At 36.7% G+C, this 15,546-nt stretch overlaps 1 protein-coding gene across 1 annotated transcript in view; it reads right to left on the minus strand.

Moving 5' to 3' along the window:
• Positions 1 to 7,415: 7,415 nt before the first annotated feature.
• The window catches only part of NAF1 (nuclear assembly factor 1 ribonucleoprotein), a 39,274-nt gene continuing 31,143 nt past the window's right edge, over positions 7,416 to 15,546 (minus strand). Inside the window, exons 7-8 of the mRNA XM_057547383.1 lie at positions 14,479 to 14,581; positions 7,416 to 8,319 (exon numbers count right to left, since the gene is read on the minus strand). Coding sequence (XP_057403366.1) covers positions 7,856 to 8,319; positions 14,479 to 14,581 — 567 coding nt within the window. The 3' untranslated portion in view covers positions 7,416 to 7,855. The remainder of the gene's footprint in view (positions 8,320 to 14,478; positions 14,582 to 15,546) is intronic.

Consider the following 15,546-nt stretch of genomic DNA (forward strand, 5'->3'; position numbering starts at 1 on the left):
GTGGGGGAAGTGGAGGGCTTGGAGATAGAGGAGAGGCATGAAATTGTCACCTAGGTGGGGACTAGTGAACGGTCTAGCGAAATATGGTGCATTTCCAGGCAGCCCTAAGGGTGCATTTTTAGGGGAAGTGCTGAGGAATTTCAAGTGATGCAGACAGCATGGTGGTTTGGTTTTCTCCAATCACGTGCAAGTATAAATGTGCAGCTGCAGGAACAGAATGAGAAAGAGGAAGGAGAATTTTTCTTTTTAATCGGAGTATAATTGCTTTACAATGTTGTGTTAGTTTCTGCTGTAGAACAAAATGAATCAGCTATACGTATACATATATCCCCATATCCCCTCCCTCTTGAGCCTCCCTCCCACCCCCCATCCCACCCCTCTAGGTCATCACAGAGCACCAAACTGAGCTCCCTGTGCTTTATAGCATGTTCCACTAGCTACCTATTTTACACATGGTAGTGTATTTATGTCAATGCTACTCTCTCAGTTCATCCCACTCTCTCCTTCCCACCCCACCTCCACCACGTCCACATTTCTCTTCTCTACGTCTGCATTTCTATTCCTGCCCTGGAAGTAGGTTCATCTGTACCATTTTTCTAGATTCCATATATATATGTGTCAATATACGATATTTGTTTTTCTCTTTCTGACTTACTTCACTCTGTATGACAGACTCTAGGTTCATCCACATCACTACAAGTGACTCAATTTCACTCCTTTTTATGGCTGAGTAATATTCCATCGTATATATGTACCATATCTTCTTTATCCATTCATCTGTCAATGGACACTTAGGTTGCTTCCATGTCCTGGCTATTGTAAATAGAGCTGCAATAAACATTGTGGTACATGACTCTTTTTGAATTATGGTTTTCTTAGGGTATATGCCCAGTAGTGGGATCGCTGGGTCATATGGTAGCTCTATTTTTAGATTTTTAAGGAACTTCCATACTGTTCTCCAAAGTGGCTGTATCAATTTACATTCCCACTAAAGTGCAAGAGGGTTCCCTTTTCTCCACACCCTCTCCAGCATTTGTTTGTAGATTTTTTGATGATGGCCATTCTGACTGGTGTGAGGTGATACCTCATTATGGTTTTGATTTGCATCTCTCTAATTAGTGATGTTGAGCATATTTTCATGTGTTTGTTGGCCATCTGTATGTCTTCTTTGGAGAAATGTCTATTTAGGTCTTTAGAGGAAGGAGAATTGAGAAATCAGTTAATACGGGCCAGATCACTGAGGGACTTGCAGGCCACTTAAGGACCTTGTCTTTTTTCTCTGAGTGGGATGGGAAGCCATAGCAGGGTTGTTTATCTTAATCCTTTTGACTTTGAAGAATAATATACACAAATGGATTTGCTTAGAACATAAATGTACAGCCTAATAAATTATCACAAAGCGACCACCCATATAACTGTATCAGGGGTGTGGCCAGAACTATAGAAGGGCCCCCTTTTGCCCTTTCCCAATTATTATTCTTCCTCACTGTTAATGCATTTACTCTCTTGACATTTATAGTTAATTCCTTTCTTGCTATTTTTTTTCATTTTTAATATCTGTGCTATCAAAGCATGTATCCCTAAAAACTAAAGGTTAGGTTAATTGGTTTTTACATTTCTTTTTTCATCTTTTCATAAATGGAATCAAACAATATACCCTTTTTGTGTCTGGCAGTTTTGCTCTACATTATGTTTTTGAGGTTCATTCAGTGTTCATCTGAGGTTCATTCACAGTGTTCAGGCAACCACAGGATCAGACATAGGTTTGTTTTCGGAAATTCCAACCCTGCAGCTAACAGGAGATAGTTTTGTGACGGGAGGTGGCACTGTCTGTTTATTTCAGGATAATATAGAAGTTTTCTTGGTCCTTACCCAGGTTGTAGGACTAGAATGTGAAGCCCTGGGCTCAACTCTTTTTTTCTCCAATCTCTCCAATCAACGTAGAAGAATCACCTAATGCAAAGTCCTTATTCTTCATTTCCACAGTAATGTTCTCTGTCAGCAGCTACTTGGTCAGTTAAAACGTTGTCTTCCCTAGACACCAGCTGTTTAGTTACCACATATCATGGACTATTGTTCTGTTGCTCTTGTGTACGGGCATTTTTTGTCTTTGTAGAATGTTTTTAGACTTTTCAAACTTACCCAAATTTCACTCCTCGTCACAGTATGCCTGGAGAGAGCTTTGAAAAATGGAGACTGACAACTAAATTTGTTAAGGTGAAGATAGTTCCCCTTTCTTTCAGTGTAAGAGTGATTTCCTGTTCATGGTCTAAATTATAAATAAACTCCCTATTGGGCAGAAACAATGGGAAGACATTTTCTAAATGTCTAAGACCATTAAATATTTCTTCTCCTCCTGGCTGTAATTATTTGGAAGTTTTGCCTATAAAGCCATTTGAAATCTAACATTGTTTAGGCCAAATTTTTTTAAATTGAATGTATCCACAGATATATTCTTGCAGATATAATAATTCTGTAAGACATCAAAGAGGCATTTTTATAGAATGAAATTTTAGTTTCATAATTCAGTGTCTCCCAATGTGGCCTGTGAGTACAGTTTTGGGGGTTCACAACTATTTTTTCTAAAGGATTTGTGCATTACCAAATTTGAAAAAGATTTGTGTTACACGTGCTCCAAAAAAGGGAAAACCTTGAGAGAGACTCTCTCTCCAGCCCCTTTCTTTTTCTCTCTTTAAAAACAGGAGGAAAGCCACGGACCCTCAGTTCTCCTCCTTCCTAGAAAAATGTACATCTCACAGGTTTTTAGTAGGCTCTAGTACACCGCAGGGGGTGGGGGCGGTTTGGGGAGGGAGGGAAACCAGGTTAAGAAGTACAGAGTCTACACTAAAGAACAGTGGTTTCCTAACCCAATACAGAATATTTAACATTACTTCCAGACCCCAGGATCTTCTAATAAATTGTCTTTTAGCAAGACCAGGTATCTCTGAGAAATGTGCCCCACCATGAAATTTCTTCCAGCTATTATCTATGACACTGTTTCCAAAATGTGACCTGTAGAATAACGGGACAGGGAGATGTTCACTGAAGAAAAATAAATATAGGAAGTAATGCATTATGGAGTCCATATTTTAGATTGAACCATATGAAATTGCCATTTTGTAGGCAATTTCATAGGGGTCAAATAGTATCTGAACGTATTAATAAAGTTAATGCCTACAGTATTTTCTTCTGCCCTTAAACAGAATTTATTTTGAACTCACGGTGCTGCCAATAAATATACCAGTAATTATAGTTGGTCATATAGCAAGCTGGTGTTAAAGAAAATTAATCATTTGCTTTGAATGAATCGGCCACTAAGACAGCTGGCATACCTGGGGCTGACAGTGCCACGTGCTGAGATGAAGCGCCGCGTGCGACGCGTGGCCAGGCAGGCATTTGGAGAGCATCCCTCCTGCGTGTCACGGGACAACACGTGAAAGCTTTCAAGAGCTGCCGCAGTGGTTCTGCACATTGCAGTGGCTATGGATACTGAGAGCATATTAGAAGTTCACTTCTACCATCCAAACATTACAGACCACCACTATCTGTGTATCACGTTTTAATAAGGATTCTATGCTAATAGATTTTATTCCTTTGTATTTGTTCTATTACTGTTTGGGTCATATCTCTTGTTAGAGATAATGTTTATGCTCAATTTAAATAAAAAGCTTTTACCACATAAGGTCAGTTTGTTCTCTTTGGGGGCTGGTGTAATGCAATAACTAAGAAATAAGCCAATGTAATATTTATTCCCATTTCATCAACCTTATGAATAGAAATAAAAGGTACTGAACAACTAAACTATGCATATCAATCAGGCTTTTTGTACTAGCCTTCAAATATATATATGTAAGTATACATATAATATATATATAATTATTCATATTTTTTTATTGAATATGTGGAAGAAAATTTTTCCTCATTGGCTATTTTCATTATTTTCCCATTTGATACACAACTGTGTACCTCATTTCCAGGACACTCAGTAATTGATCGTGTCTAATCCACCAATGATAACAAGTTAGGTATGGAATACACAGTCAAAAATGAGATATAATTCCATTGCTGCTAGTAGCTCAAAACAAGTACTTTGGCCTGATATAAGATATTTCTCAACTTTAATTTCAGGCACAGTATAGTAATTGTTTCCATGGGTTTTCTTTTTGGATGGAACATAATTTGCTACATAAATTTAGGATCTGACTAGGTCAGAATGACAAGTAGAGAATGGCTTTTGGAATACTGGCAATTTATCTGCAGTGAAGGACACAAATGTGTATTGTTGTTTTGCCCTGAATGTATTAAATCATAAATATAGTGCAGACTGTATTAAATCATGGTGTATCTGCAACATAACCTGACAATGATTTCTCATAATTATTTTTATTTTCCAGCTTGCATTCTATTAAAAGTATCTATTTTTAAATAGTTAGACCTGAGATCTTATTATCATTGGAATCAAATATGCAACGTCAGAATGAAGATTTTATGAACGCAAATTGTGTGAACATACAAAGTAATTCACTCTACAAAACGTTAATCTAGTTTTTAATTCTTTTCTTAAAAAGACCTAGTATTTAGCATACTTATTTTCCCTAGCACATAAATACAGAAGTAAAAGACTATTTATTCTGATGAGCTTGTGAAGATAGTGTGCTAAGTGTTTTCTCAGGTACCCCAGCCAAGCAGTGGGGAAGGGCGAGAGGAAAACATGTAACAAATTATTTCTCTTCCTCTGCTATGTTCCCTGACCTGGGTCATCATCTGGAGTGGGGAAGGACTGCCTTTGTCCACAACAGAAATCAACAACAGATGTTGTGTAAAATAACTGGTAGAAAGCGTTAAGCCAGTTAATCATATTGCCTTAAAATGTTTAAATTCATAATATTGAATGCAAATGCCAATTATTGTTGAAATAGAATATATATAAATGACACAGTATGTCTGAGATTTTCTCTCTCCTCAAATTATTATCTTAAGAAAACTTGTCCGTAAAAAATACACTAAGATTTTTCACACCTGGGGATTTTAAATACCACTTCTTTTTTTATCAAATAGGTTAAAATTATAGTAGATTGGAACTCAGATTCTACTCATTTCTTTTTCATCAAACGTCTTGAAATTTTAATGTACTTAGTTTCACCAACTTCAAGCAAGGAAAAATATCAACGCCTCAACGCCCACAAGAGTGGAGACCCCTGCACACAGGCCCCTGCCAATGCATCCAACTAGTACTGATAATAGGGTCTACTAATCAGCTACACAGCAGAGATGGGTACATTTTAGCATTTAACTTTATGACTTGACCACAAGGCTTTTGAGAAATGTGTTTTGCTAAGTTTTGAAACTGTACCTCCTCTTCTAGGTCTAGGTAACCTCAACTCAGTTTTAAATATTTATTTCTAATATTGGACAAGTCATCCAATGACCATAGACCTCACTATCTTTTCCATTAAAGAAAAAAAGAGAAGAGTTACTCACCTTAATAAAATATACTAGCCTAGGCCATAATTTCATTTTGCCGTATTTACAACTGTAGACATGCAAAAACATTATCTATAGTCAATCATGTGAATGTCAATCTACTTTATTATAGGAAAAGACTTACATGAAGAATTCTCTATTTGAGGTGAGAAACGGTGTGAGAAGAACATTAAGTATTTACCTTTAGATCAGCTAGTAGTTGATCCAGGGCCACATGATTTTAAAAGCAGCACTGCAAGATTAATCTTGGGATGATGAAGACTGTAATATTTCTCTCTTCCAAATAAAAGAGACAACTTGATTCCTCCTGTTAAACTCCAAAGATGCATACAGCTGAAAACATACAGCTCTGAGAACCAAGTAAGATGCCAAGGATACAATTTAAGTAGTCGGTTTTCTCTCTTCTTCTCTATCAACTCCCCACACCCTCACCACCACCCCAAACAGAACTCCCTTCAGTCCCTGAGTGAAGGGCCGAGATGCTGGAGTACATACATCTACCTTGAAATCTATATAGAGTAAATCCTGAGATTCATCACCCGTGGATTCCTGTTAAAAGTGGTTTCCTAGGTCTCATCTCAGATATACTGAATTTGAATCTGGGGATAAAGTCCAAGAATGTGCACTTTTAACAAACCATCCAAAACTCAGGTGATTTTTGAAGTTTCAAAAGCCTTGAATTAAGTATAGGGAGGAAGGCAAGTTGGACCTAAGTGTTTAAGGTAGCAGCTTAATTGAAAGCAGAAATCAGATGGTATGGTTCAGCTCTTAAGTTTCTTCAGATATTAAATAACTACTGTCAAATATCTACCGACTACTTTTGGACAGAGGTCTAAAGATTTTCTAAATGCCATGGTGATTATAACAGCTTACTGATTTGCTATAACTGGATGGCAACATCTCACATTTTTATAAAAAAGTTTTGGGGTGTTCTTAGTGTTCTTAGATATAATCTCACTTAACTCTTACAATATTCCATGACCCAGAAGACTGTGCCATGATCTATGAAGGCAACTCCTCAAGAGAAGCCGCAGGAATGTTTCAAGAAAGAACCATAAAGCACAACATGATAGAGCCAAGGTATTACCAGAGCAAGAACCTCTCATCTTATGACCTGGTAACCCTGAAGAGAGTCTCCTCAGCCCATAGGGAGGCGAAGTGGGGTCTCGGTGCAACCAGAGTCCAGGGGCTTGTGATAAATTAGCAGATTACCCCAATGTGCATACAAGTACTATTTTGTAAGAGTGCCAAGGAACGAAAGATTGAAGAACACCAATTTAGTAGGAAGCGCTGGTCTGAGAATCAGAACTAGGTTTAACTCCTTGCCACCTCGCTGGTGACCTTAGTGACCTAACTTCCCTGGAGCCCCTAGTCAGGCTGCTCCATACTTATTAAATTAGGACTAGTTTAGGCTACTCCCAAGGCCTCTTCTATCTCTAAAATTCTGTAATTTCCTTATGTTTATGTTTCATGAGTACATGAATCATGTAAAATAATACTCACTGGTCATTTAATGAAAAACTCTAAATTCAGTCTGTCATTCAACAGATATTTATTAAGTACTTAATCTGTGCCAGGCATCCAAGAATCTGGGAAACAGATATGGAAGACACAGTCTCCTAGTGTGGCGGTAAATTCATGTTACTGTGAATAAATAACATATTTTATTGTGAATGATCCTTGTGTCTCTTTACGTGGTTAAACAGTAAAGACTACTGGATCATGCCCAAATAATGGAAATTTGCATAGATAATGGAAAGCCTGCCTGTGCAAAACTAAAAAATATTAACTTTAATTATAGACATGGCTTCTGCCAAGACATAAGGCTTTTCTTCTTCGTACCCTTCACTTGCTTTAAAAAAAAAAAAAAAGTTAGCATGTTTACATTTATTGGTAAACTGCATTTACAATGAAAATCAATTTTCAATGTATAAGTTTATAAAAATAGTTTATTTTAAAGACTCTCAATAGGACTTAACATCTTATTTTCAGATATACCAAAAACATAATATACTCAGTGCATTTTAACCCATGATGAAAGTTGCTCCAGATCTATTATTATTAGATCTACACATACTGTTTAACTGGGTAGTGTTCAAAGTTTTAATACCACATAATTGGATTCCCCCCCCTACAAGTTTAATGTTAAATTTTCATGAATACAATTTCATAAAGATTATAATATATATCAACTTACAACTGAAGGAACCATTTAGTAATTTACAATGTTTTAAAACTCTAGCTACATGATCTCTTTTTTAAAAAAAAATCCTATATATATGTGTGTATGTGTATGTGCACGTGCGTGTGTGTGTGCGTGTGTGTGTATATATATAAAAGTCCACATTTCTCAGGAAATGCGTACATCCACCTAATAGTAAGGACCAAAATGAGAAGCGTGACTATCTCCAGAAGAGGCAGGGGGAGGCGGAGGTGGGGGGGGCGGAGGTGGCGGGAGGGAGTATGGTAGGGGAATTAACGGGTGAGGCGCCGCAGCAGGGGCAGCCCAGCCCACATTTGCAGATGCAGGAGGCGGTGGCAGGGGTGGCGGAGGGGGAGGGAGTGAGAAGTTATGCATGTCAAACCCGGGAGGAGGGAAGGGATACCCTGGCATCATAGGGCCGTCCTGTCTCTGGGGTGGAAATCCTGAAGTCTCCTGAGGTACCATGTGCTCTGAGTTATAAAACTGTGGAGGTGGGGGCCTGCCAGGACAAGACCGAGGATATCTGCCCCGGGAAAACCCTCGTGTGAATTCTCTGCTGTGATATCCTTTTGAAGGCTCTGAAGCAGAGTTATGAACATTCCAATTCTGATGTACTTCTGAAAAACCTTCACCTTTGGGGAAAAAAGCATAAAAACAAAATTAAAATTAACTTTAATACATCAAAAAACACTGTTTAAAATTTCAATAATGTCTTCTTTAACTTCCAGTAGACCTTACAGTAATTACAATTTTATAAGGCTTAAAATTATCAATTTTAAATGAATCCAAAAGGCCAGAGATCAGGAAAGGGAAAGCAAGACAAAACTTTGAGACAATAACCAGTTGATTTCAGCCAAACACCACAGAGAAAACTGGACAGGAACCTCACTCACACTCTCAAAGGCTGAGTAAGGGGCTTGGCTAGCCCTCCCAACCAGGGTGGTCAGAAGAGGCTGAGCAGGGAGCCAGTTTCCAGCCTCCCCTCAATGACAATGGGGAACCTGGACTTGCATCTCCACCAGCAGTAACACAGTGTTCCTCCACTTCCTGTACTTGGGGTGGAGTCAGAGAAAACCTAGGAGTCAGGACTTTCATCAGTGCCCAGCATAACGAGGCCATCCTCCATGGTGTCAGGAGCAGTAACGAGGCACTCTTACCCCCACCAGACACAAGAGGAGGCCTGCCCGTGTGCAGCAGTAATGATTCACCCCCCGCTTCAGATGTCAACAGAAGTTATAAAGAAAAGCTTAACTCCTATCCCCACCTGGTAGTAATAGTAATAACGCAACCTCCTTCCTTTCCCCGCCAGAACAGTTCTAAAAACAAAAACAGCATAATAACTAATATGTCCACGTTTCAATTAAAAACCACTCGTCATACCTAGAACCACGAAGGTTTGAAACTCAATGAAAAAGGAAAACTAATTGAGGCCAACATGAAGAAGACAAAGATGTTAGAATTATCAGAGAAATGTTTTTAAGTAGTCATCATAAAAACACTTAAATAAAAAATTAGGAACACACTGAAACAAGTAAAAAATAGAAAGTCTCAGCAAAAAAAAAAAAAAAAAAAAGAAAAATAAATTTCAGAACTGAAAATTTAATAATCAAAATTAAAAACTGAAGGGAGGGCTCAACAGTAGAATGAAGGGACAGAAGAAAGAAGATAGAACAATGAAAAGTATCTAGTCTGAAAAGAAGAAAGGAAATAAACTGGGGAAACAATGAACAGAAAGCTTCAGGGGTCTGTGGGACTGTAACAAAATAACTAATATTTACATCTTCAGAATCCTAGAAGGAAAGGAGAAGAAAAATGAGGGAGAAGATGTACTTCAAGAAATAATGACTGAACACTTCTCAAATCTGGCGTAAGACATAAACCCCCAGATTCAAAAAGCTAAACAGATCTCAGTTAGGATAAACCCAAAGAAGTCTACACCAAGACACATCACAAACTTTTAAATACTAAAAACAAAGAAAAAACATGAAAGCAGAGGAAGAGAGAAATGATACCTTACCCACATGAAAAAAACAATTTGAATGACAGTAGATGTCTCATCAGAAACCATGGAGGCCAGAAAGAAGTGGCACAACATTTTTCAAGTGCTGAAAGAAAACTGGCAATCTAGAATTCTATACTGAGTGAAAATATCCTCAAGAAAAAGGGAAATCAAAGACTTTCTCAGATGAAGAAGAGCTAAGAATTTGTCTCCAGCAGACCTACCCTAATAGAATGACTAAAGCAAGTTCTCTAAAGAGAAACAATAAAAGAAAAGACTGTAAGACATCCGGAAGGAAAGAAGAACAGAGTAAACAAAAACAGGAGTAAATACAGTAGAATTTCCTTCTGTGACTGAGTCTTCTAAATTATGTTTGATGGCTGGAACAAAAATTATAACTGCTAATGTGATTCTTACTATATACATAGGAAACAATTAAAGCAATTTATACTATTAACAAGGGAAAATAAAGGGACATATAGAGAGGCAAGGTTTCTACACTGCACTCAAACCAGTAAAATGACAATAGCAGATTGTGATAACTTATGTATATAAAATTTAAGACCTAAGGCAACCACTGAAAGAAAACCATACTAACTGATACAATCCACACTGCAGATAAATGCAAATGGAATTCTAAAAAATGTTATAGTAACCACAAGCAGGCAGAAAAAAGACAACAGAGAAAAACTAGAGAGAATACAGAAAAACACAGATTTAAAGCCCTAACATATCAATAATTACATTAAATATAAATGGTCTACATTTATGTAGACCATTATGTAATGGTCTAAATACACCAATTAAAACACAGAAGTTGGCAGAGTGGATTAAAAAACATAACTACAATCTACAAGAAACATTTCAGATGTTCCAGTCACGTTGAAAGTAAAAGGATGGAACAAGCTACAATATGCAAACATTAATCGAAAGAAAGAAGGATTAGCTAGCTATATTAATATCAGATAAAACAGGCTTCAGAGCAAAGACTGGGACATTTTATAATGATAAAGGGGTCATCCACCAAGAAAATATAGTAATCCTAAATATGCACGCCCCAACCACATGCTCTCTCAACAACTGACAAAACAGCTATATGGAAAATCACTAAGGCTAGAGAAAATTTCAATACCACCAACAACTAACAAGATCTAATTGACATTTATAGAACACTCCACCACACAACAGCAAAATATACATTACTTTCAACTGCCCAAAATCATATTCCTAGATACACCATATTCCATAAAACTTTTTTAAAAATGTAGAATTGAAATCATACAGATTGTGTTCTCAACCCACAATGGAATCAAAAATAGAAATCAATAACAGAAAGATTACAGAAAAATCTCCAAACACTTGGAAACTAAATAATACTCTTCTAAATAATCCATTGGTCAAAGAGGATGTCTCAAGGTAAATAAAAACAAACAAAGGAACGTTAAGCTAAATCACAATAAGTAAAACACACCAATATCTGTGGAACAAGTTTAAGCAGTAAAGTCTTAAATAAGTAATATAAGCTCCCACCTCAAGAACCTAGAAAAACCAGAACAAAATAAACCCAAAGCAAGCAGCAGAAAGTTAATGATAAAGAGCTGAAAGAATGAAACTGCAAATAGAAAAACAATAAAGAAAATTAAATGACATAAAGAACTGGCTCTGTGAAAAAGCAACATAATTGGCAACCCTCTAGGCAAAACTGACAAAGAAACAGAAGACACAAATGATCAATATCAGGAAAAACATCAAAAGGATGTCAAGGCAATATTGTAAACAACTCTACACACATTACTTGACAAATTAGATGAAATGGACCAATTCCTTGAAAAACACAACCCACTATAATCTAGCCAATGTGAAAAAGATATCACTATTAAGGAAATTGAACTTGTAATTAAAAGTCTCCCAAAAAAAATATCTCCAGGCTGAGGTGATTCACTGGAGACTTTTTACCAAACATTTAAACAATTAACACCAAATCTACAAAATGTTTTCAAGAAAATAATTAAAAAAAAAATTCCCAAGTCATTTTATGAAGCTAGTAGGAAGCTTCTGCTGACACCAAAACCAGGTAAAAAAATGAGAGGGACAGAGAGAGAGAGAGAAAGAGAGAGAGAGAGAAAGAGAGAAAGAAAGAGAGAAAGAGAGACAGAAAGAAAGGAAGAAAGAGACAGAAAGAAAGAAAGAAAGAAAGGAAGGAAGGAAGGAAGGAAGGAAGGAAGGAAGAAAGGAAGAAAGAAAGAAAAAGAAAGACCAATATCCCTCATGAATATAAACATAAAAATCCTTATCAAAATATGAGCAAAATTCAACAACATATACAAAGAATTATACACCACGGTTTATTCCCATGATGCTCATTCAATATTCTAAAACCAATGTAATCTACTTTATTAACAAGGTAATGAAGAAGTCATGTGATCTTATCAATCAATGCAGAAAAACAATTGTCAGAATTTAAAATTTTGACAAAATTCATGATTCCTGAAAAAAAGCTCAGGGAAAACAGAACTAGACAGAAACTTCCTCAACTTGATAAAGGACATCTACAGTACCCCTACACCTAACATTATTCTTAATGGTGAAAGACTGAATGTTTTCTTCTATGACCAGGAACAAAACATATTTACTAAATATAGTGCCAGAAGTTATAGTTAGTAATGGTGAGAAAGAGAGCTAAATATGCATACAAACTGCAGGGGGGCGGGGGGGCATTGTTCTTATCTGCCACTGACATAACTGTCTACACTGAAAATCTCAAGGGAGAAACTCCTAGAACTAGTGAGTTCAGCAAGTTCACAAAACACAAGCTAAACATACAAACAATAATTGTATTTCTGTATTCTAGAAATGAACACATGAACATGAATTTAAAACGCAACACCATTTACAATGATTCCCAAAAAATGAAATACTCAGGTGTATATCTAACAAAAAAATGTACAGGACTCGCATTCTGGAAACTACATAATGCTGGTGAAAGAAATTAAAGAAGATCTAAATTAATGGTGATGTATACCATGTTTGTGGAGTGGAAGACTGAATACAGTTAAGATGTCAATTCTCTCCAAACCAACATATAGGTTTAACCCAATTCCTATCAAAATCCTGGCAAGACTTTCTGTCAATATAGGGAAGTTTATTCTAAAATTCATATGGAAAGGCAAAGGAACTAAAATGGCTAAAATAATTTTGAAAACTTTCAGAAAAAAAAAAAAAGAGAGAGAGAGAGAAAATCTTTGGGATGTAGGTCTAGGAAAGAAATTCTCAGACTCCATAAAAGCAAAGCAGATAAACTGGGCTTCATCAAAATAAAAAATTTTTGTTCTGCAAAAGATCCTTTTATGAGGATGAAAACACAAGCTATAGACTGGAAGAAATTATGTACAAACTTTCATAACTCAAGAGTAAAACACAGAAACACAATTAGAAAATGGGCAAAAGACATGAACAAATACATCACTGAAGAGATACACAGATAGCAAATGAGCTCATGGAAAGCTGTTCAATATCATTAGCCATTAGGAAAATGCAAGTTAAAAATCACAATTACATATCATCACATACCTATCAGAATGGCTAAAATAAAAAATAATGAAAATACCAAATGCTAGTGAGAATGCAGACAAACTGGGCCACTCACACATACACTGGTGACAGGAACGTAAAGTGGTAAAGCCACACGAAAAACAGTGTGGCAGTTTCTCAAGACACTAAACATGCAACTACAGTGGAGCCTTCAAATAACATGTGTTTGAACTGCACAGGTCCGCTTATAAGCAGACTTTTCTCAACAGATGCGTACTATACTATCCAGGGCTGGCTGAATCCACGGACGCATCACCGCAGATACAGAGGACCAGCTGTAAGTTATACACAGATTTTCAACTACCTTGGGGGGTGGGGTGTGTGTGTGTGTGTGTGTGTGTGTGTGTGTGTGTGTGTGTGTGTGTGTGTGTGGTGTGTCAGTGCCCCTGACCCCAAAGTTGTCCACTTGTCAACTGTATCATATAACCCAACTGTACTCTTGGACATTTATCCCAGAGAAATGTGAAAATTTGTGTTCACATAAAAATCTGTACACAAATGTATAAAGCAGCTTTCTTCATAAAACCCCAAACTGTAAACAACCCAAATGTCTTTCAATGGATGCACGGTTAAACCACCTGTGGTATATTCGCACCACAGAATATTACCCTGGAATGAAAAGAAACTTGATACATACAGCAATCTAGATGACTTCCAGAAAACTGTGCTCAGTGACAAAACCCAGTCACTAATTCATATAACCATCCTTGACAGGACAAAATACATTACAGAAATGGCACACAGACCAGTGGTTGCCAGGAGCTGAGGAAGGGGTAAGGGGAGGGAAGTGGATGTGGAGATAGAAAGGCAACATGAAGACTTCCTTCTGTGATTGCATTATCTCAACAGGAAATAAAACACCTTGATTTTAGCTTAAGCACCATATCATTTAATTCTAAAAATGGAAGCAAACAGCTTTCTAAAAAAAAAAAAAAAAGTACTGGTGAGTACAAATGATTCTACCAAGGCTTAGCTTGCCTTTTACCCCTAGGAGCCAAGTTTACACCCACGAGCCTGAAAAGCCACCAATGAACATCCCCTGTCACTCTCCCACCACGTCGCATCTGTGTAACGCCTCCAATGCTGGCCAGGTGCCAGAGCGTAAAGACAGGACCCAGATGTTCCCTCAGTTTTATTACTGAGGAACTTATATAGATGTAAGTGAAGATGAAAAAATGACTATATATTACATTTAACTCACCTGGTTCATTAAATTCAGATCTGAATTTTTTGCGGCCTTGAATCTGAGATTTTTTTCTCTGTTTGGCTTCTTTTTCCTTTTCATCATCACTGAAATCTAAGGCCTTGCACAGAAAAATAGACAGATTTATGTCACATGCATTTACCAGTTCAATGGTACATATTTAACAGTGACCCTGACAGAAAAGTTACCCTTTTCAATACTTAATATTTACCAATAATATTCAAATCAGATATGATAGAGAAATAAAATATTTTTTGATAAATGCCTAATGACTCTAACACAGAAGATGAGTACTGAAGGTTTTTTTATATCGTTTTGTTTTGAATTCCTAGAAAGTTTCAGATAGGTAACTTTAAAATGCTGATCTTAAACACCCTTCAGATATGGGTATTCCCTAGCTAGAAATCTGACTTCCAGCTTAGAGTCACGATTCATCATAGTGCCAGCTGCCAAACAATTCTAAAGACAGGAGTAGTTAGGAATAAGCAAATACATAAATTATCAGATCTAATATAAAAATGGAAGTGAATGTTATACCCTTCATTCATTCAAAAATTTACACACACCCATTATATGCCAGGCACTGTTTTAAACACTTTATAGGGATTAATTATTTTAATAATACAATGTCAGGTATAGTAAGGGATATAAATAAATAATAAGGCAAAGTAAGGGTGGGGAAAATCACTAGGATGCTCTTTGGAAAGGAGTGTAGGAAAAGGCTTTGATAAGTAGATACACGAATGACCCAACTTCCAAGAAGAAATCATTTTAAATTACAAGAGGGAAAATTCAGATGTTACTAAGAATTGGGATCCACTGTTATAGCCTACCAAAACCCAAGACCTATTAGCTACGTATAACTCCTATGATTTCTTGGAATTCAGGTATTTTACTATCCTATTAATTTCAGAAAATAATTACTATGTTTCGTTAAAAAAAATACAAAAGCAGGGTCACTGTGTATACATGTGTTCCCTAATTAAAAGGAAGAAATAAAATACATATGAAAGTTTCTGTATGGGATTTTCAGTATGGTCTTGCTGAAATATATTCTAGATTGAA

This window comes from Balaenoptera acutorostrata, chromosome 5 (genome assembly GCF_949987535.1).
Source record: "Balaenoptera acutorostrata chromosome 5, mBalAcu1.1, whole genome shotgun sequence".
NCBI lineage: Eukaryota > Metazoa > Chordata > Mammalia > Artiodactyla > Balaenopteridae > Balaenoptera > Balaenoptera acutorostrata.